The 27,847-nt window shown below is 36.2% G+C and overlaps 1 protein-coding gene across 9 annotated transcripts in view; it reads right to left on the reverse strand.

The window, feature by feature from the left end:
* Window positions 1-21,737, reverse strand: part of LOC149807999 (dual specificity protein phosphatase CDC14A-like) — a 107,751-nt gene extending 86,014 nt beyond the window's left edge. For all 9 annotated transcript variants that reach the window (XM_089972235.1, XM_089972296.1, XM_089972278.1 and 6 more), the window contains exons 1-4: window positions 21,435-21,737; window positions 15,693-15,783; window positions 12,905-12,980; window positions 914-1,006 (exon numbers count right to left, since the gene is read on the reverse strand). In XM_089972235.1, the coding sequence (XP_089828361.1) occupies window positions 914-1,006; window positions 12,905-12,980; window positions 15,693-15,783; window positions 21,435-21,483 (309 nt within the window). In that variant the 5' untranslated portion in view covers window positions 21,484-21,737. The remainder of the gene's footprint in view (window positions 1-913; window positions 1,007-12,904; window positions 12,981-15,692; window positions 15,784-21,434) is intronic.
* Window positions 21,738-27,847: the final 6,110 nt, after the last annotated feature.

Below are 27,847 nucleotides of genomic sequence, written 5' to 3' on the forward strand. Positions count from 1 at the left end.
CCTGGTGTCAGCATATTGTGACTGAGAGGAATATCATGCTACATGTCTGCAGCATGATGCCCCAGTGCTAGACATCACAATAAACTGCCACACTGCAGACATTGAGTGATATGACTGAAAAATTGTTAAGCTACGTTAAAAATCAAAATCACACACACACACACAAAAACCTGTCTGAGGTACTGATCGTGTAAACCCATTGCAGAAAATCAAATCAGAAATGTGGTTTTTAGTTTGGTGACAGGCACAGAATCTGATGCATGACCACATAATCATTTTTGTGTGGATCTTGCTCTATATTCCAAAATCTTGATGAGATACATCCATATGCCAAGTTTGATCAAAACTGCACCTGCGTAATGGTCTTCTGAGTTGTAACAAGCAATTATTGACAGTAGATACCTGATGGATACATGGCTGTACCATAAGCTGTAACAAGCAATTATTGACAGTAGATACCTGATGGATACATGGCTGTACCATAATCTCAACTAAGCTATAACAAGCAATTATTGACAGTAAATACTTGATGGATACACAGCTGTACCATAAGCTCAACTGAGCTGTAACAAGCAATTATCGACAGCAGATACTTGATGGATACACGTTTGTACCATAAGCTCAACTGGCTGTTTGGTCACATTAGCTAAAAATTATGTTTTATCTCTTTTAGCTTTTGCAGTAATACTCTAATGGCAAAGTGGCTTGCTTTGTAAATTTTCTGAACAAAGGGGCTGTTATAACACTGGCTAAATCTTTCTTATATGAACATCTGCCAACATCTTTTGAACACTGGGGAATAGGTCATCACCAGGCATTGGCTTATCATGGGAGACTTAAAACATCAAAATAAGTTCTTAAGATCAACTTTGTTGACTATGCAATGAATAAAAGTTGTATAAGGAATACTTACAGCATAAGAAGAAATGAGAAATGCTGCATTGGCCCGTTTCCTTGCATCGAAACTTGTATAATGAACTATCCTCTTCTTGGCTAGTGAAAATGACTGAAAAGATATAACAGTCAACCAAATACACTTCAATACCATACATGTTTGTATTGTGACAAAAAGTAACAGATCTTAGATAAGTAGTATATTTGTGTATTTATGCAGACAACAACACTAAAAATATGTAAAGGAATTATAAATAAATTATGCTAAGCGATTTGATTTTAAGCATTTAATTCAAAGTTGTCAGCATATTGCTTCTGCCATAATTAAAGGCACATTTGATCAATATAAACTAGGCTAACAGCTCAAATCGCAGATGTTCTATGCACACTGGATATCAAAGTACCTAACACTGTGAGAACATTAATTCTAACAAAGCCATTTAATAAAATGCACCTTGAAGTAGCCTTGGTCACTAAACTGTCCGATGTATTCTAACAGACATCATCCTGATGCTTAAGATTTAGTCTCATGCCTTGCAGTGTTCATCAAATTAAAAAAATGCAATCCGTACCAAACTAGGAAATAAAATAGCAAATGTATGAAATTCTTATGAACAGCTCTGAGAAAATTAGAGAACAGAATGTGCAATAATTAGTATTTGTCTGTTTGTTGCTACAGAAAGTTAATGTACAATGGAGGATACAATATAAACTGTATACACTAGAAAAGCAAGAGCAGCGCCCAGCACTGACAGGTCTCTTTTCTCAAATTTGGCAATCTTTCAGCTGGTGACTTAAATGTTTATCTTCTGATCCTTATTGCATAAAGAATTCAGAATAAAGAAGACAGTTATGGCTGAATGAAATGACCTAATTAAACTTCAGCTTTAGGACTATGTATTTGTAGTGTAAACTTTAGGACTATGTATACTGTAAACTTCAGGACTATGTATACTGTAAACATTAGGACTATGTATACTGTAAACGTTAGGACTATGTATACTGTAAACTTTAGGACTATGTATACTGTAAACTTTAGGACTATGTATTTGTACTGTAAACTTTAGGACTATGTATTTGTACTGTAAACTTTAGGACTATGCATTTGTACTGTAAAATCTCAATTCTGTTGTTAATACCTCTACAAGATATAACACAAACTGGCCTTTTCATTTGCTTTCTGCACCAAATCCATGCGCACATACTTATGTTCAACATTCACCATTATCAACTCTGTCAATCAAGTGTTTCTACATATTAATAATTGGCCAAAAAATGTGGTCATCAGTTTGAAATATAGGCCTGGTTAACCAGGTCTAACATAGGAATCAATTATCATTGTTTTTCCAATGCTGCACCTTGAATGAGCCAGAGAGAAATTTTTCCAACTAAACCAGCCGTTGTCCTCTTATATTTTACAAATTCAAATCACCAATATCTTAATCATTATAGGAGAACCAGCATCTGATAATGTCCTCCTGACAGCTCAATCCAAGTGCAACATTGCACATTCTAATGACAATAATTAAGTTTTAACAGTTTTACTAGAAGTATCAAATAATTTTTTTTTCATTAACTCATTTGGCCCCAATCCCACCTGTAGGCATGTCCCCTATTTCCGAGCTCTGCAGCATCAAGGTCACTTATGATACACCAAAGTGGGTGGTATTACAAAAAGGCAGACAGATATAGCTCTACAATGATACCAAATAATTTGAAAGTTTGAGTTGCACTACAAAATACTGAGTGAACAACCTAATTTTTTGGACCTGTTTTTTCTTTCACCCAAAATTCGCTTGTGGTCGGAATGCAATTATGTGTCTGGATGTTAGACCTTTTGGCCTCAGATCTAAGGCAGACCAGTCTGAACTGCACACAGACAGGTGATCCTTTGCAAAAACTAGGATAAAGTGGGCATTTGGAATAAAGAGTGGTCTCCATACATAAATGATGGGTCCATTAAGCAAAAACAAAAAGAACTCCAACTTTTACCCTTCTGCTCATGCGCATGCAAAATGATGTTTCTAATACAACCAGGCATTAGTCTCATGGAAAATCTGTTGAAAGGCGATGTATTACAATGTATTCTGAAATAGCCCCCAAAATGTGTTTCCTACTCGCATTTCAGGCGAAAACGACAAAAACCTCTGGGGCTGAATGAGTTAATGGGAGAATTTTGGTGACATCACCAAATCTGAATATTACTTATTTATTTCGTCATTTGTGCATCAGTATAGGCCAATAAAGTGCACCATCCTAAAAATTTGTTTAGATTAGAGGTTGAAGACAATCCCATCAGCTAACTCTGTCCAGTTTGGAATAAGATGAACATTGTATCAATAAAGACACCAAGTGTCCAACTGGAATAACACTGTATCAATGCAGACACCAAGTGTCTAACTGGAATAAGATAAACATTGTATCAATACAGACACCAAGTGTCTAACTGGAATAAGATAAACATTGTATCAATACAGACACCAAAACACAAATATAGTTACACTAAATGCATATATAAACATCTAAAACACATACACTCATTCCTCCTTGTGACAAGACAAACCAGGTAATTAGGAAGTTTGTGATGTATATAAATATATATATCTACATTTATTTATGTGCTACAAAATATACACAGATGACCAGCTGTGAGAGTTTTTAAGAGGACAAATGCCCATCTTCTTTCTCTCACAAGTTTTCAACAGCCTTCTCACAGCTTTTATCAGCCAAACCTGATAAAATACTATGTAATTACAATAATTTGATAACGGAAGAGTCATGTAACAATATACTCTAATGCAGCATTTTAATTGTTTTGAGATCTCTGGGGCTGCACTTTAAATGACCCCCCCACCTTAATGAATGTGATATGTCCTCAAAAACAGGTTGAACTGTGTAGATGTTGTTATGACTAAATATTCCTTTCAAATAAGGAGTGTTTATTATGAATTACAGGTGTTTATTGGATTTGTAGCTAACATTAATTTGCTGACATCAAATTCACCTATTACCTGTTAGCCTATCATTTTAACCTGAAATTTCTCCGTCACTAGAATGACTAATAGATTGAAAAATTTACTTGCTGAATCTTCACTAGTCCTTCCTACAATGTCTAGATTACTGGCCACTATACTGTTGAAATTATGAGATCTACTAGTCTGACAGAATGTATTAGCATCAGGTCAGAGAACTACCATTAATGACAAGATCTCAATATCAATAATTAAAAACTGTACTACTCTTATTCAGATCACTACCACCTCTTGAATAAATCTGCTTGAATAAATCATCAAAGATTGGTGAAATTCAATTGTTACTTTAAAAACAGGTGAAATAAACTCTGGTACAAAAGACCACATGAATGATTTTATTAGTAGGAGCTGATTCTAATTAACGGTTTGATTATCTCTGTACTGTACATGTATACTGTCAGTATACTGTACTGGATATACTTGTCAATAAGTTAAACTGCAAGCAAGATAGACACTGATCGGCCATTGCATAATGCACCAGCAGATCAGGGTCTATGTTGTGTGTTCAAACTGATTACTCCTAATAAACTGCACAGACCCAGAGATACGTTATGCAGTTTGCAGTTGAACTATGTTTTATTTTAAATTGCCAGCAAAATTTTCTTTTGTCTTCAGAAAACAGGGTCTTCTATAAAACTGGATGAAGCTGGTGAAGATTTTAATGTAAAAAAGGCTCGGTGTGTGTGTGTGTGTGTGCAAGTACATGTGTGCGTGTGCAAGTACACATGTGTGCGTCCCCAATTTTGGCCACCGGGAGAAGGTGGAAGAGGGATTCAGGTGGGTACATTATTTAGCTACCAGTGTCTTGTGAATTATCTGAAAATTCAAAATGAGATATAGTGTACTTAAGCTCAGAAAAAAAGTACAAGTAAATTTGTATGTCTTATCAACAATGGTATGAATTTTACACATTTTTGTTCTCTACTTCTCTGTGAATACATGTCTATGCTAAACTACTGAATGCTGTATAATAATGATCTAACCTGCAACAGCAACCATCAGCATGTCTGTGATGTGGGTGCCATAGATCCTCATTTTACATAAATAAAATTGTCACACAGGTTTATATGCCCAAAGAAACCAGACAAATAATGGAAAAAATTTCTTTACTTAATAATGATCAAAAAGGTCCGATAATTTGTCACTATTCACCAAAAAGAAGAGACTGATGCTGAGGTACTGAGAATTAAATAAATTCATACTAACACAGACTTATATTTTCAATATTAACTAATGATTTAGACTGGGGTTCCTACTACTAATGACTTAGACTGGTGTTCCAACTACTAATGTGTGTGTGTGATTAGGATTTTTAACGTAGCTTTTAACAATTTTTCAGTCATATCTCTATGATGTCTGCAGTGTGGCATTTTATAGTGATGTCTAGCACTGGAGCATCATGCTGCAGACACGTAGCATGATGTCCCACCCAGTCACATAATTCTGACACCGGGCCCTCTTAATGCTGAGCGCCAAGCGAGGTAGCTGTAAGTACCATTTCTGTACGTTTTTGGTATGATTCGGCCAGGGTTCAAACCCACAACCTCCTGCTTCCAAGGCAGAAACTCTAACCACTAGGCCACTGAAGCGGTCTCCAACTACTAATGATTTAGATTTGTGTTCCATCCACTAGTGATTTAGACGTGTTCCAACTACTATGATTAAAGGGGGTGCTTGCCATTATTATGTACTTTTGAGAGAGTGACATATGTAAGGTGAAATTGTTCGCATTTAAAACATGCACAGTGGAGACAGTGTTTCCCTTTACGCACATTTGTGTGTCAGGGACGCACGCTAGAGAAAATTGGCGCATACATTTTGCTGCCATAAGTTTTTTTTACGCAAAGGATTCGCCTAATGCAATCAGGATTTATTTAATATCCAATGCATTGGACAAAGGGTGGCATCGTGTATACTTAAGCATATGCATTGACTGGTTCCCCGCTTTGTTTACTGTGTTGCGCTCCTCTATTCGTAAAGCGGAGTGCAACGCAGGAAACATACAAAATAAGGAACCAGACTAGCATAGGCAATGTGATGACGGAGTAGCTTCCCCTAATCTCGCAAGCTCTCACACGATTTCCGTCGAGCTCAGCAAGATATCATCTTGATGTTTAACATCAATGCTTGTTGCACTAGAAAGTGATCTCCAGATTAAAACGTCGTGCACTAAGAATCATTAGCAAAGAAAGTGAAAGTAGCAGAATGCAAAAGAGTAAATGTGGATCTAACTTAATGAACAATGGAGAAAATAACTCACTTGACTGGAATACGGCACATCCATTAGGATTACTGGTGTGACTTCTCATCGCGTGATTGCAAAAGTGAATAATCCTTTCATGACATGGTTTAAAAATTTTTTAAAATCTGCCCTCGTTCGCCACAAGATATCTGGAGAACACATTATAACCCAAGACATTCTTTGACAACAAAGAAATCAGTAAAACGAGACAAATGCGTTTATTTGGATTACAGTCAGGGGGTCATTGCAGATTTTGTTGGTTTTTAACTTTGCTGCAATAAAAGAAAGATCTTAAAGTTCAAGTGTAACTTATTAGAAAGAAGATGAATCATTAGCCTTCTTGATTTTTGGATAAATCTGTTCTAGGACAAAGTACAGTGAAATCGATGATAGTACACATTTTATGACAGGCAGTAAATTAACTGCCATTTGGTTAAAAAGATTTATTAGGCATTTTGTATTGGCTTGTATGTAATGTGTTGGTTTATAATATTGCTTCAAAAAGATTATAAGGAGACTGTTAAAAGCATGACTTTAGAAGAAAAATGAACTAATAAAAGTATTCTTTGAATGGACAATACATTTGTTTGTTAATTGTGCATGATGGTTTATTTGTATGTTTAGAGAGATAAAGCGAGAGTATGTTGTGCAAGTTGCACAATCCTATTTCAAGCTGAAAAAGTACGAGTCAGATGAAAATTTGTCAGTACATTTTTGACCCCCACATTTTTTATTTGACCCCCAGTTTTGACACCAAGGTTTTTTTTTAATCCTCAGTTTTACACCCCTGGGGGATACACTGGTGGAGATAATGTTGGTATACCTCTATGCTACTTTAATGTAATGTGGCTGACAGTTTTTGTTTTGTGTTATTGTACTTTTGGATACTGTCCATGATCTAAGCACACTGCTAACCAAAATGAATGCTCCCTTGTGCTCAAGAAATCAGCATGAATTAATCTGAATTACACTATCCTTAGCAAGCTATTCAAATAGGGAAAATGAATTTTGCCAGACTAGACAATACCAGCTTCTGAAAGTACAAGGCATAAATTACCAAATATATCAAATGTAAAAAATGTATCATCTCTTATTTTATAATTTACCTCTGAAGTTCAGGAAGTGAAAATGACCATATCTGGTGCATATGAAAGGTGTGTATCTGGAGTAAGGCCAAGCTGTATACTCTATAACCCATATTACACATGTCAATCATACACCAAAATAACGAAAATTAAAGGTTCTTTGAACAATACCTAAGATATACAAGGCCTTTTAATTAATAACCAGTATAACCAGTGAGGAAACCCGAGAAAATTCTTTTTCTTTAAAATTCTAACTATACACAAAGTATGAAACTGTAGAGTGCTACCTTAGACCGGTGTTCCAAATACTAATGATTAGGAGTGGTGTTCCAACAAACATGTTGATCCATAAGCTACTAAATCAGCATGTGCAATAACATGTGTGGTGAGCAAATAACAACATTTTAACAAAGAGGCCTCAAGCAATACAGTAAACAAAGTGGATTTATGTAGCCATAATATCAGGTGGGCAATGAGTCTTATACACAATAGAAGCTAATGAGTACCTGGTTAGGAAAATAAATAGGCTGTATCAACTTAAGAGACCTCTAGCTGATCTCACACCTGTTTGTGACCATCTTGAATGACTATACACGGGTAAAGGAATTTCGCTGGGTAAGAAACATGGGTTTAACTTAGAAAATGTAACTTTTATATATGGAAAAAAGGTTCTTGGAATGCATTTCAAATTATGTCAACTTTGCATCTTTTTTTATGGGGTGGGTAGGAGGGTGCTGGTTTGGACAAGGCAGAAAGTCCAAATAAGGCTATATCTATAAAGTTACTCAGTTAGATTTCATGTTTTCATTAAAGCATTGAAAAACACATCAGTTTACTCTGACCACAATGATTCATGTATGTCAGGATCTTTGGTCAACTCTTACAATGTGTCTGTTGGGGCAGCAACATTACCACCAAGCAAACAAGCAAGTGACATCCATTCAGCAGGTGAGCACACACAATGTTTGGCTGCTATCATGTATGAAAGATAGTGTTTGATGATGTCAGTTTTCTGTCCATGCTTCAATATTATGGCTGTGTCAGACATTGCTTGCACAATTTTGATTTTGAATGTGTGGGCAGGAGAATGGGCATATGTAATTCATTATCTCTATTCTTTCGTAAGTGCTGCCAAATTACTCAGACAAGACGTAACCCTACACTTGCACTGATGGAAAATACGAACAGTGATTAAGCAGACAAAAACAACATGACAGAGACCAGGTTCCAATTGAATTATTCACCTCCATAAGTTTGTATTAACTAAAATAACATTAAAAAATCTTAACTAAAATATTTGGCTCTAATTCCTCGAGTTAAAACAATAAAACAAAGAAACTGACAACATGACTATATCTTTTAGATTCTTATTGATTGATTTTGTCAATATAGAAAATACATGGACAGCATAAAAGACTTAAATGCAAGTTCATGTTCTGGATTTCAAGCCTGAGTTGACAGACAAGTTCATTGTAGAGACTGCTACTCTCCTAATAATTCCAGAAATCCAAGATAGGTCCATTTGAAATTATTTAAAGTTTGGGCGGTGGGGGGGATGGATGGGGTGAGAACTGGATTTTTAACATAGCTTTAAAACAAATTCCAGTCATCACTCCAATGTCTGCAGTGTGGCAATTTAGAGTGATGTCTAGCACCGGGGCATCATGTCCCACCCAATCACATTATCCTGACACCAGGCTGACCAGTCCTAACACTAACCTCTTAAAGCTGAGCACCATGTGAGTTTGATTTCTGAACAATGAAACTATGCCTAATATTTTTGAGTGATAACGTGATTTTTAACTGACAGCTGTGGTGGTTATACTGAAGGTCAAATCTGCATGACTTTCATTTAGGATCAAGAAGACATCATTAGAAGTCTTTATGAAAAACTGTATGTCAATATGACCATCCATTCAGAAGGAGCAGTACAAACAAGATTTTTCAAGACAGTCGTGCATTAGGGGTAGCATTTTCTTTTAGGACCAACTAGATATCATAAGCAGTGTTCAGGTGAAAATTTTTATATTTAGGCATAGCAGTCACAACATTTTCTCTTGAGACTAAAGAGACATCACAAGAAGTCTTCTGGTGAAAATCAATTTTTAAATATCTATGATTAGTAAAAATAAACAACATTTTCAAGATGGCCATCACGGCAGTCATATTTTGAGGTTAGAACTGACAAGACGCAATAAGAAGCCTTATGGAGAAACCCCATTTTGATGACTTTCCTTCAAAGGGGCCCTAGGTGGCACTGCATTTACAAATCACTTACACAACTCCCCTCTATCCATATGAGTTCAAGTCTTGTATCAACCAATGTGGGTATGTGAACAAGTTTCGCATACCCTTACCATGAGTCGGTATTTCTTCCTTGCATCATTCTGGGTTCATCCTCTACTAAATATACTGGACACAAAGTATACCCCTATCATTCAGCAGCTAAAAAATCATGTAAAAGCCCACAATACCAAACTTTCCCTATAGCATTTAGTAACAACTAAACATCATAAGAACTCCTCTGGTAGACTCCATAGGACAATCATCTAGGAATGACAAAACTTATGGTGGCCATATTGGAGAGCACAAATGTCACCAATTTCATTGTTGACCAACTCTTCAGATGAAAACCGTCATATCAATATGACGCTCTGTTCAGGAGGAATCAAGTCAACAATATTTTCAAGATGGCAGTCATACAGGACTTCAAGCCCATTTTCATTCAGGAACAACTAGACATAAGAAGTCTCTCAGTGAAAACCACATGTTGATATGACCATCCATTCAGGAGGTAGCAATGGAACATTCATGATGGTCACTGTGCCAGCCATACTGGATACCAAAGTGGCACCATTTTCATTTAAGGCTGACTAGACCTAGGCATGTATGCATGAGTAAAATTATACAGCAACCCACCAGTTAGTTTAGGAGAAGCAATAACAAACTTCAGGGCTGGAAAAATTAATGCTTGTAAGCTAATATTTTGCTCATAAAGGTTCTGAAATTGCTAGGTGAACAAAATGTTACACATAAGTTTCTTGATAGATATTTTGTAAATTTTTATTTCAAAGTAAGAACTAAGCTAGCGGGCCTTGACAATAGCAGATTTTTTGCTAGTTGAACTTATTACAACCATCAATGTGCTGTTAGCACAGTGTACTAAAAAAGATTGATTTTGAGCCTTGAAACTTATGTTAATGAACAGACAGATGACAGAATACAGGTCATCCCATAAACTCTTCTGGTCTATGACCATCAGATGGTCAGACAGATGACAGAATACAGGTCATCCCATAAACTCTTCTGGTCTATGACCATCAGATGGTCAGACAGATGACAGAATACAGGTCATCCCATAAACTCTTCTGGTATATGACCATCAGATGGTCAGACAGATGACAGAATACAGGTCATCCCATAAACTCTTCTGGTATATGACCATCAGTTGGTCAGACAGATGACAGAAAACAGGTCATCCCATAAACTCTTCTGGTATATGACCATCAGATGGACAGACAGATGACACAATACAGGTCATCCCATAAACTCTTCTGGTATAAGACCATCAGATGATGGAATACAGGTCATCCCATAAACTCTTCTGGTATATGACTATCAGATGGTCAGACAGATGACATAATACAGGTCATCCCATAAACTCTTCTGGTCTACATCCCATAAACTCTTCTGGTCTATGACCCATAAGGCCATGATGATGGTGAATGAATTGATACACAATAAGATACTGAAGCAAGAAGGAATTGCTACAAAAACTAGAATAAGCACACTGGTGCAATGTCACAAATCCAATGCCATTTACTGCATATCACAAGTCCCCGCATTGCCCCCTACCCCCAGATAAGGATCTAAGGGTCATCATGCAAACTACGTACTGGATGTCAGGTTGTCATCATTGTAGTATTGGACAAACTAGATATATGAAATCTAATGGTGCAAACCCCACCCCCCAAGTATGAGTAGCCATAATAAGATTTTCAAGAGGGCTTCCGATAACAATCTTACTGCATGTGAGATCAACACCATTTTAATTGAGGATCAACCAAAAACACAATAAATCTTTGCACGAAAAGCCATATCAATATGATATATTTCTAGGCACAGCTATAACAAGATTTTCAAGACAGCTGCAGTGGTGGTCATACTGGATCTCAGATGAACACATTTTCATGTAACACCATTTTCATTTAGGATCAACTAGACATCATAAAAGTCTTCTGCTGAAATCACCATGTATATACGACTTGCCATTCACAATGAATAACAATAACAAGATTTTCAAGATGGCTGCAATGGCAGATGTCTCATCAGCACCATTATTATTTTGGACCAAATAACTAGACATCATAAAAAGTCCTTCAGGGAATATATTGATATAAGCACACAAAAAAAAAATTAATGATAAAAAGATTTTCAAGACACCTGATGAAAGAAGCCATACTGGATGTCCAAGTGGCACCATTTTCATAAAATCTGGATTGGTCACAACATTCTAAACATCAGTTATTAATTTCTTTTTGTGCTCCACTTTAAATGCTAAAATAATTTTTTCTTGGGTTGCCTGGCACACAATAGGGCTGGTCAGGAAACCAGAAAAAAAGATATCTTCTTTTACACAAAATGCAATGTAGATGTGAAATTTTTGAATGGACTGAAAACTTGACTGCCCATGTTCAACATCACCCAATCCTTGTTGCCAATGAGATAAGATGCAAACTAAACAAATCTAACCGATGCAACACAGACTAGTCCACATGTAAGGATATTTTTTTAAACACTTATCATGTATTAAAAAATTCAAAAGATATTTATTTAAAATTATGTTCGACATTTACTTCTTTTTCATTCTTTAATATTATTTTCCAATTTCAGCAGAATTTCCCAAATAATGAAATATACACTGCAGTTACTTTCCTGTATCACAATATATTGCAATATGTCATGTATCACAATATACTGCAATATACTATTCTGTAACAAAATATACAGCAACAGACTATTCTGTATCCGAATATATTGCAATATGTATCACAATATACTGCAATATCTGTCCTGTATCACAATATATTGCAATATACTATTCTGTAACAAAATATACTGCAACAGACTATTCTTTATCCAATATATTGCAATATGTATCACAATATACTGCAATATACTATTCTGTAACAAAATATACTGCAATATACTATTCTGTAACAAAATATACTGCAATAGACTATTCTTTATCCCAATATATTGCAATATGTATCACAATATACTGCAATATACTATTCTGTAACAAAATATACTGCAATATACTATTCTGTAACAAAATATACTGCAATATACTATTCTGTAACAAAATATACTGCAACAGACTATTCTTTATCCCAATATATTGCAATATGTATCACAATATACTGCAATATACTATTCTGTAACAAAATATACTGCAATATACTATTCTGTATCACAATATATTGCAATATACTGTACAGTATCAAAATATATTAAGATACAATATACTGAGATAAGAAAATTAGGTTGGGCACCTGTTTGCATGTGAAAAAGTTAAAAGTATACATGCATATGAACATGCACATGTCAAATGTTCTATTAAGACAAGGATGAAAAAAGACTATACTAACCTTTAACTTTTTATTCAATTTACAACAATAACGATACAGCATAGCCAGGTTCAAGGGACCAAAATCAGCATAAAAACTGGAGAGAAAAAAATAAACAACATATTACTATGAATATGACCAGATACTGCTATCCAATTGATTAGTGGTATGTCATTCGAGGCAGACAGACAGACATATTTTGACTTTTTTGTGAAACTGTGTACAATCATATGTATCTGCCATGCCGTTAAAGTATCAATTTGCTCTTTAATCTTGTCCCCCGCCATCTTTCTAATTTGTGATTTGTTGGTTAGTTGGTTTTCAATGTCACATTCAGCACATTATTGGTTAGATACTGCTAAACTGCTCCGGTGGCCTAGTGGTTAAAGCATTCGCCTCAGATGCAAGAGGTATTCTGTAGAGCCTAGTATTCTGGTAGCTAAGTTTGTGTAACAGTGTTTTTAATATAATCCCAGAGATGTAGGTTTGATGCCTGCCCAAGGTCTGGTACGATCAGCTTTCTCTGTGTGAGGTACTTAGTTCATGTTTCTTCAACAGTGTGTGTGTGTGATTTGGATTTTTAATATAGTTTTAACATTTTTTCAGTCATATCACGATCATGTCTGCAGTGTGTCAGTTTATAATGATGTCTAGCACTGGGGCATGTAGCATGATATCCCACCCAGTCACATTATCCTAACACCAGGCCAACGAGTCCAAACATTAACCTCTTAATGCAGAGCGCCAAGCAAGGCAGCTGCTAGTCTTTATAAGTCTTTGGTATGACTCGGCCAGGTTCAAACCTGTGACCTCCTGCATCCAAGACAGATGCTCTAACCACTAAGCTACCGGAACGGTTTTGCTTGGGGGGGGGGGGGAGGGGCAAGAAACTTGTCAGTTTAATGGCTGAATACTCGTTTTATAAGAGTTTTGCGAATAAATGTCAATAAAGTGCCTTTTCTAATGAAGTTGTTCATTATTCTATGTAAATTACATTTATTTTCAAGATGCAGAACATCTGAAAGATTATTAACATTATTCAAACTGGTTGCAAAAACATCAACATCTATGCAAAACATTTGTGCATTGCGCGATTTTGTTGTTACATAGTCTGGTTCCCTGCTTATTATGGTCAAGCCAAGTTCGAAGAAGGGAGTGTACAAAGCAGGAATGTAGATTAACAACTGATACACCACGAAACAAGATTGTTGTTTTTCTCAAAATACTCGCAACATTTCATGTAAAATCTTCTACGTCAAACTAAATCTTTGTACTTTTCAGTTAGTAAAATACTGATGGGATGATTTCATTGCAAGTACATGTAATAGTGAAACTATCACCCTTGAGGATATCTCTTAGTACCATTCAGGATTTTTCTGAAACTCGCTTCTCCACAATGATCTGTATCTTTGAAATAAAGCTTATTATTTCACAAAGTATTCATTTCGCTTGATTGCCTTGCTATATTTGAGCACATTTATGACAGAATAGCTTAATTTAAGGTGTCTAATTATACTGAGTACACAATAATATTTATAAGTGTTAAATTGATCAAATGAAATGAGTTCACATGACATGACAGGGGCAGCTAGAACTTATGCATAAAAGACTTGCATGCCTTTTCACATTTCTTTTATACCACATCCTTTATTTGATACAACAGAGGCAATTAAGGTGATAACAGAAAGGAGGCAGCTTTTAATTCTGTGCAAAAATACAACACATACTTATGCAAGTTGGCTACAAAACACAGTCGGCACTTATTTCGTATCTCAGAGAAATGCTCGTGGACATGGCTGTAGATTGACTCATTTTACATTTGCATACAAGAGGGTACATTGCATTTATGATCACTACACTTAAACCTAACTAAACAGCTGAACAAAAACACAAATTTCTCTTGATGAAACAAAATTTATTTAACTGGTTTTTATTTATTAAAGTACAGCTTACAGGTGGAGTGACATTTTCATTGATCGAAATTTCAGTGAATATTGTTTTTTACGATAGTATTTATGGTATACGGTTTACCAAGAATGTCATTCAGAAAGAAAATGTTAAAAAATATGACTTCTTATTAAATGTTGACAATTCATATTGATTCAAATTTCAGTTACCAATTGTGATCATGATTTTCTTCATATTCAACAAATAGGTTTTTTTTTTTTAATTTCAAGTTTTAAAAAATGAGATCCATTCCTGACCCCACATTATAAGCAGGTTCACGAGTTATTGAAGTGGTGTATCAATTTAAATGGAAATAGTTTTGATGTGTGGATATTAAACAGGCATTTATAATAGATGCAGTATGAAAGGCAAAACCAAACAGATTTAATTCAGCAATAATAATTAAGAACCTCAGTAATATAAAAATACAAAACTTTAATTTTAACAAAAATATCGCAAGTGGAAATTACTTTATTTTCATATGATCAGTGTCTATTTTAGAACTAAAAAATTCAAGAAATCTTATGCACCATTGGATAAAAAAGGGGTGAAGTTTCCAAACAACTTAGGATTTAACAAAGAAATAAAGGGATGGCTTGCAAGTAAAAAGCATGATTAATAATGACTCCTCAACAACATATTTTAAAATCTAAATTAGCATGAATCCCACAACCACTTATCCAGGAATAGACACTATATGATCTGTTCAAAACAATCACATATACTTACAAACAATGAAACTATACAAATATGTATTTCATACTTTTTTCTCTCATCAATCTCAAAGTGAAAAGCATCAATACTTCAACATACTCCAATGCAATTTACACATGATCCCAGTCTTACTTTGAATCATACTTACTTTTCGTATATGAGCTCATCATCAATACAAAAGTAATGTGTGTGAGCTGTGGACCGTGGTTTACTTCTTAGTGTGGCAAAGTATAACCGATCTGAAAGAAACACAGAAGAGAATATACACACCTGTACTAAATTATCTTTAAAGAATCTGACAGAGTAAGACTATGCCCTTATTGAAAAAGACCAAAAAATAAACAGTATCAACACTGCTATCTTTAACATCATTAACCCCTAGCGACAACTTTACGGGGCAGGAGGTAGTAGCCTACTGCCGAGCTCTGTAGCGTCATGGTCATGCATGATACACTAAAGTGGGTGGTATTATAGAAAACTAGACAGATGTAGCTCTACAATGATACCAAATAATCTGGAATATCTAGCTGCACTACAAAATACAGATACAAAAACCTCATTTTTAGACTCAACTTTTTTTAAAGCAAAATTCGCCTGTGGTTGGAATCCCACTTTGTGTCCAGATTTTAGACTTTTTGGTCTCAGATCTAAGTCAAACCGGTATGAACTGCAGACAGACAGATAAGCCTTTGCAAAAAATTGGATAAGATGGGCATTTGGAATAAAGAGTAGTCTCCATACAAAAATAATGGCTCTGTTTAGCAAACAAAAAAAAAAGAAGAAAAGAAAGAAGTCCAACTTTTACCCTTCTGCTCATGTGCAAGTCAAATAGCCAACAAAAAATGATGTTTCTAACAGAACTAGGCAGTATGTTATTGAAAGATGACCAGGGATTTGGTGTTTTCGAATATATTCAGAAATAGCTTTCAAAATGTGTTTCCTACTCGATTTTCAGGCAAAAATGGCAAAAAGCTCCAGTGGTTAATGTGTTAAGCACAACCAACATATCATACAGCATCAAATACTTGGGCCCTAAATGCTCAAAGAATGTGCATCCTGTGCACCATTAGGGATTTCCCCTGGTTTTGACAACTGACAGCCAAGGGCTCTAAAGAAAAATAGCAAAAGTCCTCAAACCAAATCAAGGTGTCCCAGCAGCATTCTCTTTCATAACAAATAGTATTTCTCTACCCACTCTGACTGCCAATCTCTTTTTATCTCTTGCTGTCATTTACCTTCATGGCAGGCCCTGTTCTGAAGTTACTTCTGAGAATACACTTGCATCTCCAGCAAGCTATCTGCTTGATGTTTTTATAAACAAACTGCAAACAAAGTCACACCAATTTTGGATACTCAGAAGACAGCTAAAAGTAATAGTCATCTAAATAATCAGGAATAAAGAGATCTCGGTAAATCTTAATTACGTGTATTTGGACGCAATTTTTTTATATCTGGGATGAAGAAAATCACCCACGCAGGAGTCCTATGTACGTACTTATTGGTTGCAAACAGGAAAGTTTTGCAGCACATTAAATATGTTCTAATCGCTATGAAAAATGAAACAATAATTTTATTTAAGTTTGTTGCTGACTTCCTCTGATCAAAGGTCGTTGGCTTGCTTTGATGAAGGTGCATGTGTTATTTATTGAAAGCACCGCTAAAAAGCTCTCTTTAAAGAATCCAACAAATACCCGTTTATTATTGTTGCAGCAACATCAAATACTTGTAGAACACTGAAACATATTTTTTTTTAATCTGCTTGGTATATATCGGTGCTTCAAAGGTAATCAGGTTTCTTTGAAGCTGTAGGAAAACATTTTCTGTTATTTTTTTTTTTAAATTGTCGTTCTCTGGTCGAATGTATTCATTTACCGTTCTCACATTCAGAGGTGGTCGATTGTAGCTAGTCAGTTGAATGGCTAATTTGGCTATATTACAGCATACAGTACCAAGACCAGACACCAGCGTAAGCGGATTATGATATAACAATGCACTGTTGGGTTGGTTTGTCAATATGAAACAAGGATTTGTTGATGTAACAATAGATTCCAGTGCATTTTTATATCCAAGTTTGCAGGGACCTGTCATGGTGCCTATGAATTTCTTCACTCCGAAGTCATGACTGTATATAGTTTTTATCAGCCAAAAATGTTGCCACCGAAAATATTTTAGGATGGTATATTTTGTCGCTAATTATGAAGAAACAAATCACAATCTGCAACATTGGTAAAGCCCAGTGCGATCCCTGTTATTGTGTCGTTTCTATTTATAGCCATATAAATATTGCATGCGACCTCGAAATCAAGGCACGTATAGACTTGGACAAAATGCTGTGTGCAAATTTGGATAAGTATTTTGGGGTTAAACGGAAAACTGATGAAGATTTTAATGAGATTCAGAACTCTGCTAAAGTTCCTAGAAATGATAGTTCGGATGGGACAGCAGCCAAGTGTAAGAAAGTGTGATACCTGGCTTAGTGTTTGGAATAAAAACTTTCACTGGATAAACAAAATTCATTCTGATTGACAAACATAGAGCTATATGCCAGTGGTATAAAGAATGTGGAAAATTAAACTCGATGGCAACTACTGGTTCTTCTAATCTGCAAAGTTCCACATTTTCTAGGCAGGAGACATCATGAGACTACCTACTTGCTAGGCAGTCATAAAATCACTGAACTGCACATTGACAGAAGCCTGTACAACTCTACTTCATGAGTACAGAGATTTCCAGACTTTGCAGTCCTAGCTGTGATTGTGTTGGTGTCATCAGCGACATCCATGGAACAAAATCAAGACTAAGGGAAGGTCCAGAATAAAACCTGAGACCTTAATACAAATGATGCGAGTCAAAAAAGAGGGACCTAGTGTGGAGGAATATGATCCAAAGCCAAGCATCAGAAAATTTTGTGAAATGCGACATAGACAAAAGTGAACTACACTGTAGTTAAAGAATATGATATTTGTACATGATATCAATTTTAATAGTTTTTTAACAAAATAATAAATGATTACAAATAAATAAAATTGACAAAGTTTGTCTATTTATTCCTGGCATTTTAATGGACATTTAGCCACTTCAACATGTTTCTGGGAGGGGACTGCAACTTTTGCTGGTGGGACTCCTATTTTTACCAAGTTAGGAATCCTGGACTCCTAGTTTTAAAATCCTAGTGAGACCTCAAAATATATATACCACTAAGCGAACCTCACTAAAAAGGATTGGTTAACTATTACAACTTAATCCACTCAGGCCTAACGCCAAGTTTAGTATTTACGATTCAAACAAAACTCATGGGACATTATTAAATCCAAGGCAAATTTACAACTCACTCCTCAAAATAGACAATAGACATAAATAACAAGAGAGGCAAACACAATGACTTCAATGATAGTGGAAAAACTTTAATTTGATCCGTATAAAACCAGACAACTTCCAACACAATCATTAAAAAATCACTTACCATGCAGTTAGCCAAAATCAAAGGTTCTATTTATATACCACAATGGGCATTAACAAAAATTAGAGAGGGTAGGGGGAAGCAGCATCACTCATGGCAAGCACAATGCATTATAACCGTTTTCTAAAAAGTGAGTGTTTTAAAGAATTTATCACCTTGACTCATTAGTAGAGGGGCCAGAAGTCAGTTGAAATAAATTTAGCATGTGACCTAATAATCTGCATGCATGCCATGATTACCTTCCAGAATGAGTAACATTTTCATTCAGTTGTTCCCCGCCTTCAGTCAAGTTAGAAAAATAGAGGCAAAAAACATCCTGGTCTAAGAGGAATCACAATTTAGAGAAACGTGCCCAAAGACTGGGAAAACCACAATTTCAGGCTCAAGACGAATACTCTGCCATGACTGCAATATGCTGAATACTGCACTTTCAACCTTCAATTGAAATTGATACACTAGGTCTATTTATAACTTCCCTTTTAGTCAGTGAGCGAGTGTTGCACTTTAGGCACAATTGCAGACATGTTGGTGTAATGTTGGAAGGTAGTTGACATTCTTTAATGATGGGAATGCAAGTAAAATCTGATGTGAGCATTAAAAGTACAAAACCTGAGCTACATCTGTGCTAAATTTACAACGATATGCACAGTGTAGCTTTAGATATGTATGTTCATCTTTAAAAGGATTACAGAAGGAAGTTTCCCCACCCCCAACTTTGTTTTATTAAATATAGTACATGATTTACTGGTATATGTAACATGAGTACAGGTAGTTTGGCAGTACTGACCATACTTTGCATATAAATAGTGTTTTAACGGTTATTAAGTTTCAAGACACTTATGGAGAATAATTCAATAATGTACAAGAGTTTTTCCATCAAAATGGTATTGCAAATAATATCAGTAAAGAACGAGTCATTTACTCTATCAAACAAGGTCATCCTAGTATCAGAGACGATAGCTTTTGACATGAAAAATCTGTTCACTGGAATGATATTAACAAGTCAGCCAGTTTTTATAGAAAGACTGAACAGGCTGCGATGGTGGCTGAGCTTGTGATGGTGAGTGAGGTACTAGTCCTACAGTGTAAGACCTCGACACTGATATTTATGTTTTGGGCATGTATATAGCACCATAGTCCTACAATGTAAGACACGGGGCCCCGAGTGGCCGAGTGGTGTAAAGTACTCTCCGTTACGGATCACTGCCATCTCACCTCTGTCTGCGTCAGTTCGAGTCTCGGATTCAGCTAATGTGGGTATGTGAGAAAGCTTGCCAGTAGTTTCTCGTGGGTTGGTGGTTCTTTCCGGGGTTTTCCCGGGTTCTTCCTCCACCATTAATACTGGCCGCCATTTATAGCCTATCGTGTGCTGAAAAATGGCGTTAAACCCTACAACAACAACAATGTAAGACACGGCACATGTTTTTGTTTTAGTGCTATGTCATATTATCCAAAATAACGGCCTCATATAGCATGTTCCGATGTCAGATAACATCGAAATGAGTAGTCAAAGTTTCAGGAATCTCACACACTTGGCCACCTATATTGAGTCTTCCACTAATTAATGTGTAATTAATATACTTACTGTTCTGTCTTTATCCTGGTGGAATGAAAATATGACCCTTGCAAATGGACACATTTTCATGTTCTACTGACATACATTTGAATGTGTTGCAAAGCAATGGTAGTCTAGCTAAGCCACAGTATGTTTACCGGTAAATAGGTTCATGTGGGGGATATGTTTCTTGAAAGAAACGAATTGTTGCTTACAGTTCCAATAGGCATAATATATTGTTATTCGTTTCATTAAAGAATAACATTTCAACTTAACCAGATTTCAACATTCCTGGCTTTCAAGCCAACAGAAATGTAGGCCAAAAAAAACTTGAAAACAGGTCCATTTCTTTTGTGAGAATTTGAATTGATTTAAGAAAAGACATTAGGGTAAGTAAAGTCTTGCAAAAACATTATAACTTTTACTTTGTAGAAATGCATCGTTATTTATTGCCCGTTGTGTGTGATATTCCTGAAAATTTGACTTTCGTTACACTGTTAGTCGAAATCAAAACACACTACACAGCGCCGTTAGTTAGGCTGTAAGACCCATCACCCACCCCACAACAAAAATATCGGGTGATGTGCCTTAAGTTGTAGGACTAACAAGCGCTGTTATTTGGGCAGTAAGCCATAGATGCCCAAAACATAAGCAGCAGCGTCGATGTCTTACACGTAGGATTAGGTGCGGTACCAGCTGAACAATAACAACTGGTTTGTAAACAGTGTCAATTTTGATTTGGACCAACCGATGTTAAGCATCATTTTGCTGACTGATCTTTCTACTGAGAACTAGGTATCAGTTCTACTGAGTATACATTATCCAGTGATGAGAATGAAACATAGCATTCCTCTTTTCACAATTCAAAGACTCACCTTTAATAAACTCCGATGCACTGCCAATAATATCATGTTCATCGGCCATATTTCGAGGTAGAGATATGCCTTTGATAGGCGTTCGTATACAAATCCACACAATGACAGGTCAATGGATTTTACACGGTTGTTAGAATCAAAATCTTGACCGATCAGGAGCAAAACATCTCTTTTGGTTTTTTTTTCTTCAAATCATGACTTTATCTTAAACTGAAACCTAACTTAAATTTCACTCCTTAGGAGTAATCTGTTGAAATATTTTACTTGTCTGATATCGGTCTCCCTGTGACGGCCATGTTTGAAATGGAGTCAAGGCAAATACACAAGTCACGTGGCACATGTCGCACCAATCGCGCGCCATACTTCCATAGTCGTCATGACAATTCAAAAGTGAACCAATCGCAGATTGTTTAGATTTTCGTGTATAAACTCGAAATGTGCTAGTGTAATTCGTTATGACAAGTATACAACTTTCCTCGTTTTCTCCTCTTCTTTATAAATGTGTACATTTTTTAAATTTAGAAACCTAATTCCTCCTTAGAGAAACATCTGTCTACTTGTGTCAAACCTAATGTCTACCAACCTTTAACACGTATCTTTTTTCCCACTTGGAAATAATCTTTATCCTTGCTTTTCTCGATTTTTTTTCACATAAAAAAAAACAATTTTTTTTAAATACATAGTATAGTAGTATTTTTATGCAGTGACTTTTTCAAATATAAAACAAATTCCTCAAGAAAAATAGTTAACTTGTTATTTTTTTTTTTTATTCGTGAGGGTCAGAAAATCCAGTACAGAGCCAACGTTAACGTTTTTTTTCCCTTTCATTTGAAAAGGTTCATGTTCTTATCCTGTTTACTCTGTTCCCTACCATTAAAAAAAAATAAGAATTATCTAAGTATTTAATTAGCAGGCAGTGATTGTTTCAAGCAAGACATGTGTTTGAAGGTAACAACTTTACATAACTAAAACTCTGAAAAACAGTCATAATAGTTAACTAGAAAGGTTTCATCTGAATGACATTATCTGTCATCACCATGGTACAGTAACCGTTGTCATCGTTTTCATCATCATCATCATCATCATCATCATCTATTCAATGTTATGAGTCAATGTATGGACTTTAAATAATAATAATAATAATAATAATAATAATAATAATTATTATTATTATTATTATTATTATTATTATTATTATTATTATTATTATTATTGTGGTGGTGGTGGTTGTGGTTTTTGTAGTCATGACTAAACATAAGAAGTCCAGACCAGAGATGTGTTTTTTTTAAAACAATCGAAGACTGTTCATGGCGAATCGCCTATCGGTTTCATCGATCGATAATTCTATACGTGTGTGCATACCAATGTACACACGCGCTTACATCATTTACTTAATGTGTGGGTAAGCAGGTCTAGACTGGAAAAAAAATAATAACAGGAGAATCCACGCAATGACTTTATATTATTAAGAATAAAATCCTGCATCTCTCTCTCTCTCTCTCTCTCTCTCTCTCTCTCTCTCTCTCTCTCTCGTACACGATATTATTCTTTATATATGATATAAATGTATCATTCAAAAGAGTTCAAAGAGGTGGTTCCTATCATATACGTATATTCCCAAACTTCCCAGTACCCATATGACTCTTCAAAATCTCCCTATAATTCAAAGTGAAACTTTAAAAGGAGCTTAGTGTTGCGAAATAAATCCCAAATAGTCATAAAGGTTTTATCACAAGTCCAAAAATACAGAACGTTTCGAATGAATTTCAGTGGTGGTAGGAATCTTGAATGCGACTATTATTGACATTTGGACTGAAACATGATTTTGATACTGTGTCAGTAAATTATAGGGGATACTTTAGCGACAATGGGACTTCGATGTTAAACTTGGGGCGTTGTACCCTGGTGACAAGGAGAATTTAACATGGGGGAAATTTAACATGGGTAGGACTACTGAGCGACAAAAATATTGGGACAGTATAGTAACAAGGGTATGGGACTCCTTCTTAGTTCACTAGTCAACGACAGGTAACCAGTCTTTCGTTTGTTCATTCGATTTAAGTCGTTTTCGCCCATACGATGACTTTGAAAGTGGAGGAAAAGGGAGCAGAGAAAGTAGAGGTAGCCATAGTGCAGAAAATGTCACTTTTGACACGAAGACAGACAAGGCAAGAGTTTTTATACTTTTGTCGAGACACGTTTATTGATTTTTTTTAATGGAACAGCACGAAAGACAAAAATACATAAAAGCTAAATGTATAACTACAGCGATCAAGTTCACATCACAGCGATCAAAGTGGAATATAAGCAAGTCACTGTACAACATGTTTTTGGTAACAAAGGTGTCCTAGGGGCAGTGTGTAATATTGTTGCAGTGTCTACATTGGGTACAGTCACACAGGTGTCCTCCCAAAACGGTCGTTCGGGAATATCCATGACATTCCTGTCCTGAAGGGAGTAGTTTACCTCGGTGTCTGTTTCTTCTTCTGATACTGTCACTAACACAGGTTTAAATGTTACTTTTTTCACTGGACGTTTGAATTTAGGACCACAACGTTTGGGCATAATTAGCCACTTCTATGGTCCAAGCTTCGAAACCCCAACTTTTCGAGTCACGTACATCTGTCCAGTGAAGGTGTAAGTCACATGCTACATACACATCGTCGTACACATCTTCAGTACCTAAAATTTGACGAATCTTTTTTCCCGTAGAGGTCGAGAGGTCCCCAGATGAAAATACAAGTCTTTTAAAAAAATTAGTCTCTCCTGGACATTTAAAGGGACCACTTTCATGTTTTATTTGGTGGCAAGTACTTTTCGTAAAGAGTCCACAAGGAATCGGGTGGTAAACGAAATCCCAGAAGTCAAGTCGCTAAGATACACCAAACGTCGACCCCATTTCATGCGACACAATTCTCGTAATAAGTGTTGCTAATCCTCCACCGTTTGAATACTCTCATTGATTTCCGTCAAGGGAATCTATCTTATCACGAGTGATAAAGGTCGTGGCATGGTAGTCCGTTTTTATACCCTCTTTGGTGTAAGGTCATAAGTGTTCTTTCTGAACAGCTTCGGTTTTGTTTTAATAATGTACCAAAATTGTTTAATCACTAACTCACACACTACACGTCGTACAGAAGTTTCCTCTTTAACCAAGATTTGATTGCGTCAAAGATTTTGGTAATCCTCTAACTCGTCCGTTGGAATTCGGTGTATTATGATCACCTTGTAATTAGAATGAGTGGCATCCAAAACTTTATCAATCTTACGTGATTCATCAATGTCTAACAAGTGGAACGCTTTCAAATGAATCAGGCCTCTTATACTACTAAAAGAGACCGCCTTAAAGCTGAAACGCTTTGGCTTTCCACCAGACTCACTATTCATAAGCAAATCTATGAAGCCGCTAAGAAGAATGTCACAAATATAGTCCATGCAGCGAAATCAGCTCACTGCACTACTAAGATCATGGAAAGTTCCAGCTGCAAAGAGCTTTTCGAGATTACTAACAAGTTAATGTCAAGGAACAAATCTACACCACTTCCAACTACCTTCTCTCCAGTCGACCTTCCGGATATGTTTGTAAATTTCTTCCGTGACAAAGTACAAACCATTAGAGATAAGCTTGACACCACAATTTCAATTGACTCGTCGTCACCATACAGTTGGGATACAGAATTTGAGCGGCAACCATTAGCAGCATTTTAACCTGTCTCTATGGATTTCGTACGTACAATCCTGATGAAGAATGCACTAAAGTTATGTAAACTTGATCTAATTCCAACATCACTGCTGCTTGAGTGCTTAGATCCAGTATTGCCTTCACTAACTGATGTTATTAATAACTCTCTCTCATCCGGGGAATTCCCATCATTTTCAAAACTGCCATTGTAAAGCCTCTGCTGGAGAAACCAACACTAGACCATAACGATTTAAAGAACTACCGCCCAATTTCTAATCTCCCATTCATATAAAAAATCTTAGAAAAGGTTGTTCTATCCCGGCTTGTATCTCATCTGAATTCAAACAGTCTTTTTAGCCATGTACAATCTGCATATCGCCCTTGCCATAGTACTGAAACTACTCTTCTAAAAGTAGTTAATGGCATTCTCTCTACTTTGGATAGCGGAAAGATTACAGTCCCCACCCTCCTTGATTTGTCTGCAGCATTTGGCACAATAGATCATGAGATATTACTTCACCGTCTCCAGCATGTATTTGGCAATCATGATACAGCCTTACTGTGGTTCAAGTCCTACTTGGACAACAGGACACAGCTTGTGTCTGCAAATGGAATACACTCCAGCCCAGTTGATCTATGTTGTGGTGTTCCACAGGGGTCTGTTCTTGGACCCGTTCTCTTCATTCTGTACACTCAGCCGCTCTCAAGTGTCATAGATCATCATCCAGTGTATCGCCAATTGTACGCTGATGACACCCAACTATAAAAACCAACCTATCCAAGTGAAGTTGATGTTACGATCCAAGGTGTAGAGAGGTGCATTTCTGATGTGAAATTATGGATGACATGTAATAAGCTGCAGATGAATTATAATAAAACTGAGGCGATTCTGATTACAACACAAAGACTTTCTCATTCACATCCTTTACATCAAACAATAACTATCAGCAACACCAACATTAAATTCACACAATCAGTACGAAACCTAGGTGTTACTCTGGACAGTACTCTCACATTGTACCAACATGTCATGAACATATGCAAGGCTGCATATCTTGAGCTGAGACGCATCAGCTCAATTCGCAAATATCTTTCAGTTGATGCCACTAAAACACGTGTGTGTTCATTAGTACTTTCAAGACTGGACTATTGCTACTCAATTCTGACTGGTTAATCTCAATATCTACTCCAGAAACTTCAAAAAGGTTAAAACACAGCTGTTCGGATCATACTTAGAATACCACCATCAGAGCACACCTCCCCGCTACTATGTACCCTACACTGGCTATCCATTCGATCCAGAATCAAACACAAAATTTAATCTCTGTGCTACGTTTCACTGACGGACTCTAGTCCAACATACCTATCCGACCTCACCCACGTGTACACACCAGCATGATATTACGCTCCTCTTCTAACAATCGTATACTCATTCTTCCCACTATGAAAACAAAGTCATATGGACAGTGTTCTTTCGCATACCAGGCCCAGCAACGTCGAAGGAATTGCCCACTGAACGTAGACACAAAAACACAATGATCACATTCAAGAGTGCTCTCAAAACTCACTTATTTCGACTGCAAGAACAAACTTAAAGACCTAATAATGTTTCCTACCTTAAATATTCTCAGTATGTTTTTTTTTTAATGTTTTCTAATTTCATGGTATTTGTGTTTGTAATCATATCAATATATATGTTATTTTATCTTATAGGTGTTGTCTAATGTTGAAAAGCGCTCAGAGCTTCTAAAGATTAGGCGCTATACAAAGTCCTCATTATTATTATTATTATTATTATTATTATTATTATTATTATTATTATTATTCTATTCAAGTACCACTGGTTTAAACATTAGTGACGTAACGGATGCAGTAGGTCTTTGCTATGAACTTGTATTTTGACCAACTCTCGGTAAATGCGTTGTCTCAGATCCAGGGGTAGATTCTGGATGTCCTCTTCTAAACTAGACATTCACGGCAATGTCTTTTGTAGGAGGCAATAAGTGTACTTTCTGCACAGAGATTCCAGTGGCGAATCGAAATGGTTTAGTCACTAACTTGCACATCAGACTCCGTTCAGAAGTTTCCTCTTGAACTAAGTTTACGTTGTGTAAAAGATTTTGGTAGCCCTCTAACTCTTCTTCTAGAATTCGTTGCAGTATGTCTACCTTGTAGTAAAAAGAATAAGTCACAACAAACCAATCCTTCTCGCCCACTTGAAGTTTAACAATGTAGGACACCTGGAACACGTTCATCTGAATCAGTCCTCTTACAGCATTCGAGTATCAGTGGTTTAAACATCGGTGACTTAACGGATGCAATTGGTCTTTGCGTTGAACTTGAATTTTGACCAACTCTCGGTAAATGCGTTATCTCAGATCCAGAGGTAGATTCTGAATGTTCTCTTCTAAACTAGACAAACACGAAATGTCTTTTGCCGGAGGCAATAAGTGTACTTTCTGCACAGAGATGATCGTACTCCAGTGGAGAATCTAAATGGTTTAGTCACCAACTTGAACATCAGATTCCGTTCAGAAGTTTCCTCTGAACTAAGTTTACATTGTGTAAAAGATTTTGGTAACCCTCTAACTCTTCTTCTGGAATTCGTTGCAGTAGGTCTACCTTATGGTAAAAAGTCTCAACAAACCAATCCCTCTCGCCAACGTCCAGTGTAACAATGTCGGACCACTGGAACACTTTCATCTGAATCAGTCCTCTTATAGCATTCACC

Source organism: Sinohyriopsis cumingii, chromosome 1 (assembly GCF_028554795.1).
Source record: "Sinohyriopsis cumingii isolate HCF-2022 chromosome 1, ASM2855479v2, whole genome shotgun sequence".
Classification (NCBI taxonomy): domain Eukaryota; kingdom Metazoa; phylum Mollusca; class Bivalvia; order Unionida; family Unionidae; genus Sinohyriopsis; species Sinohyriopsis cumingii.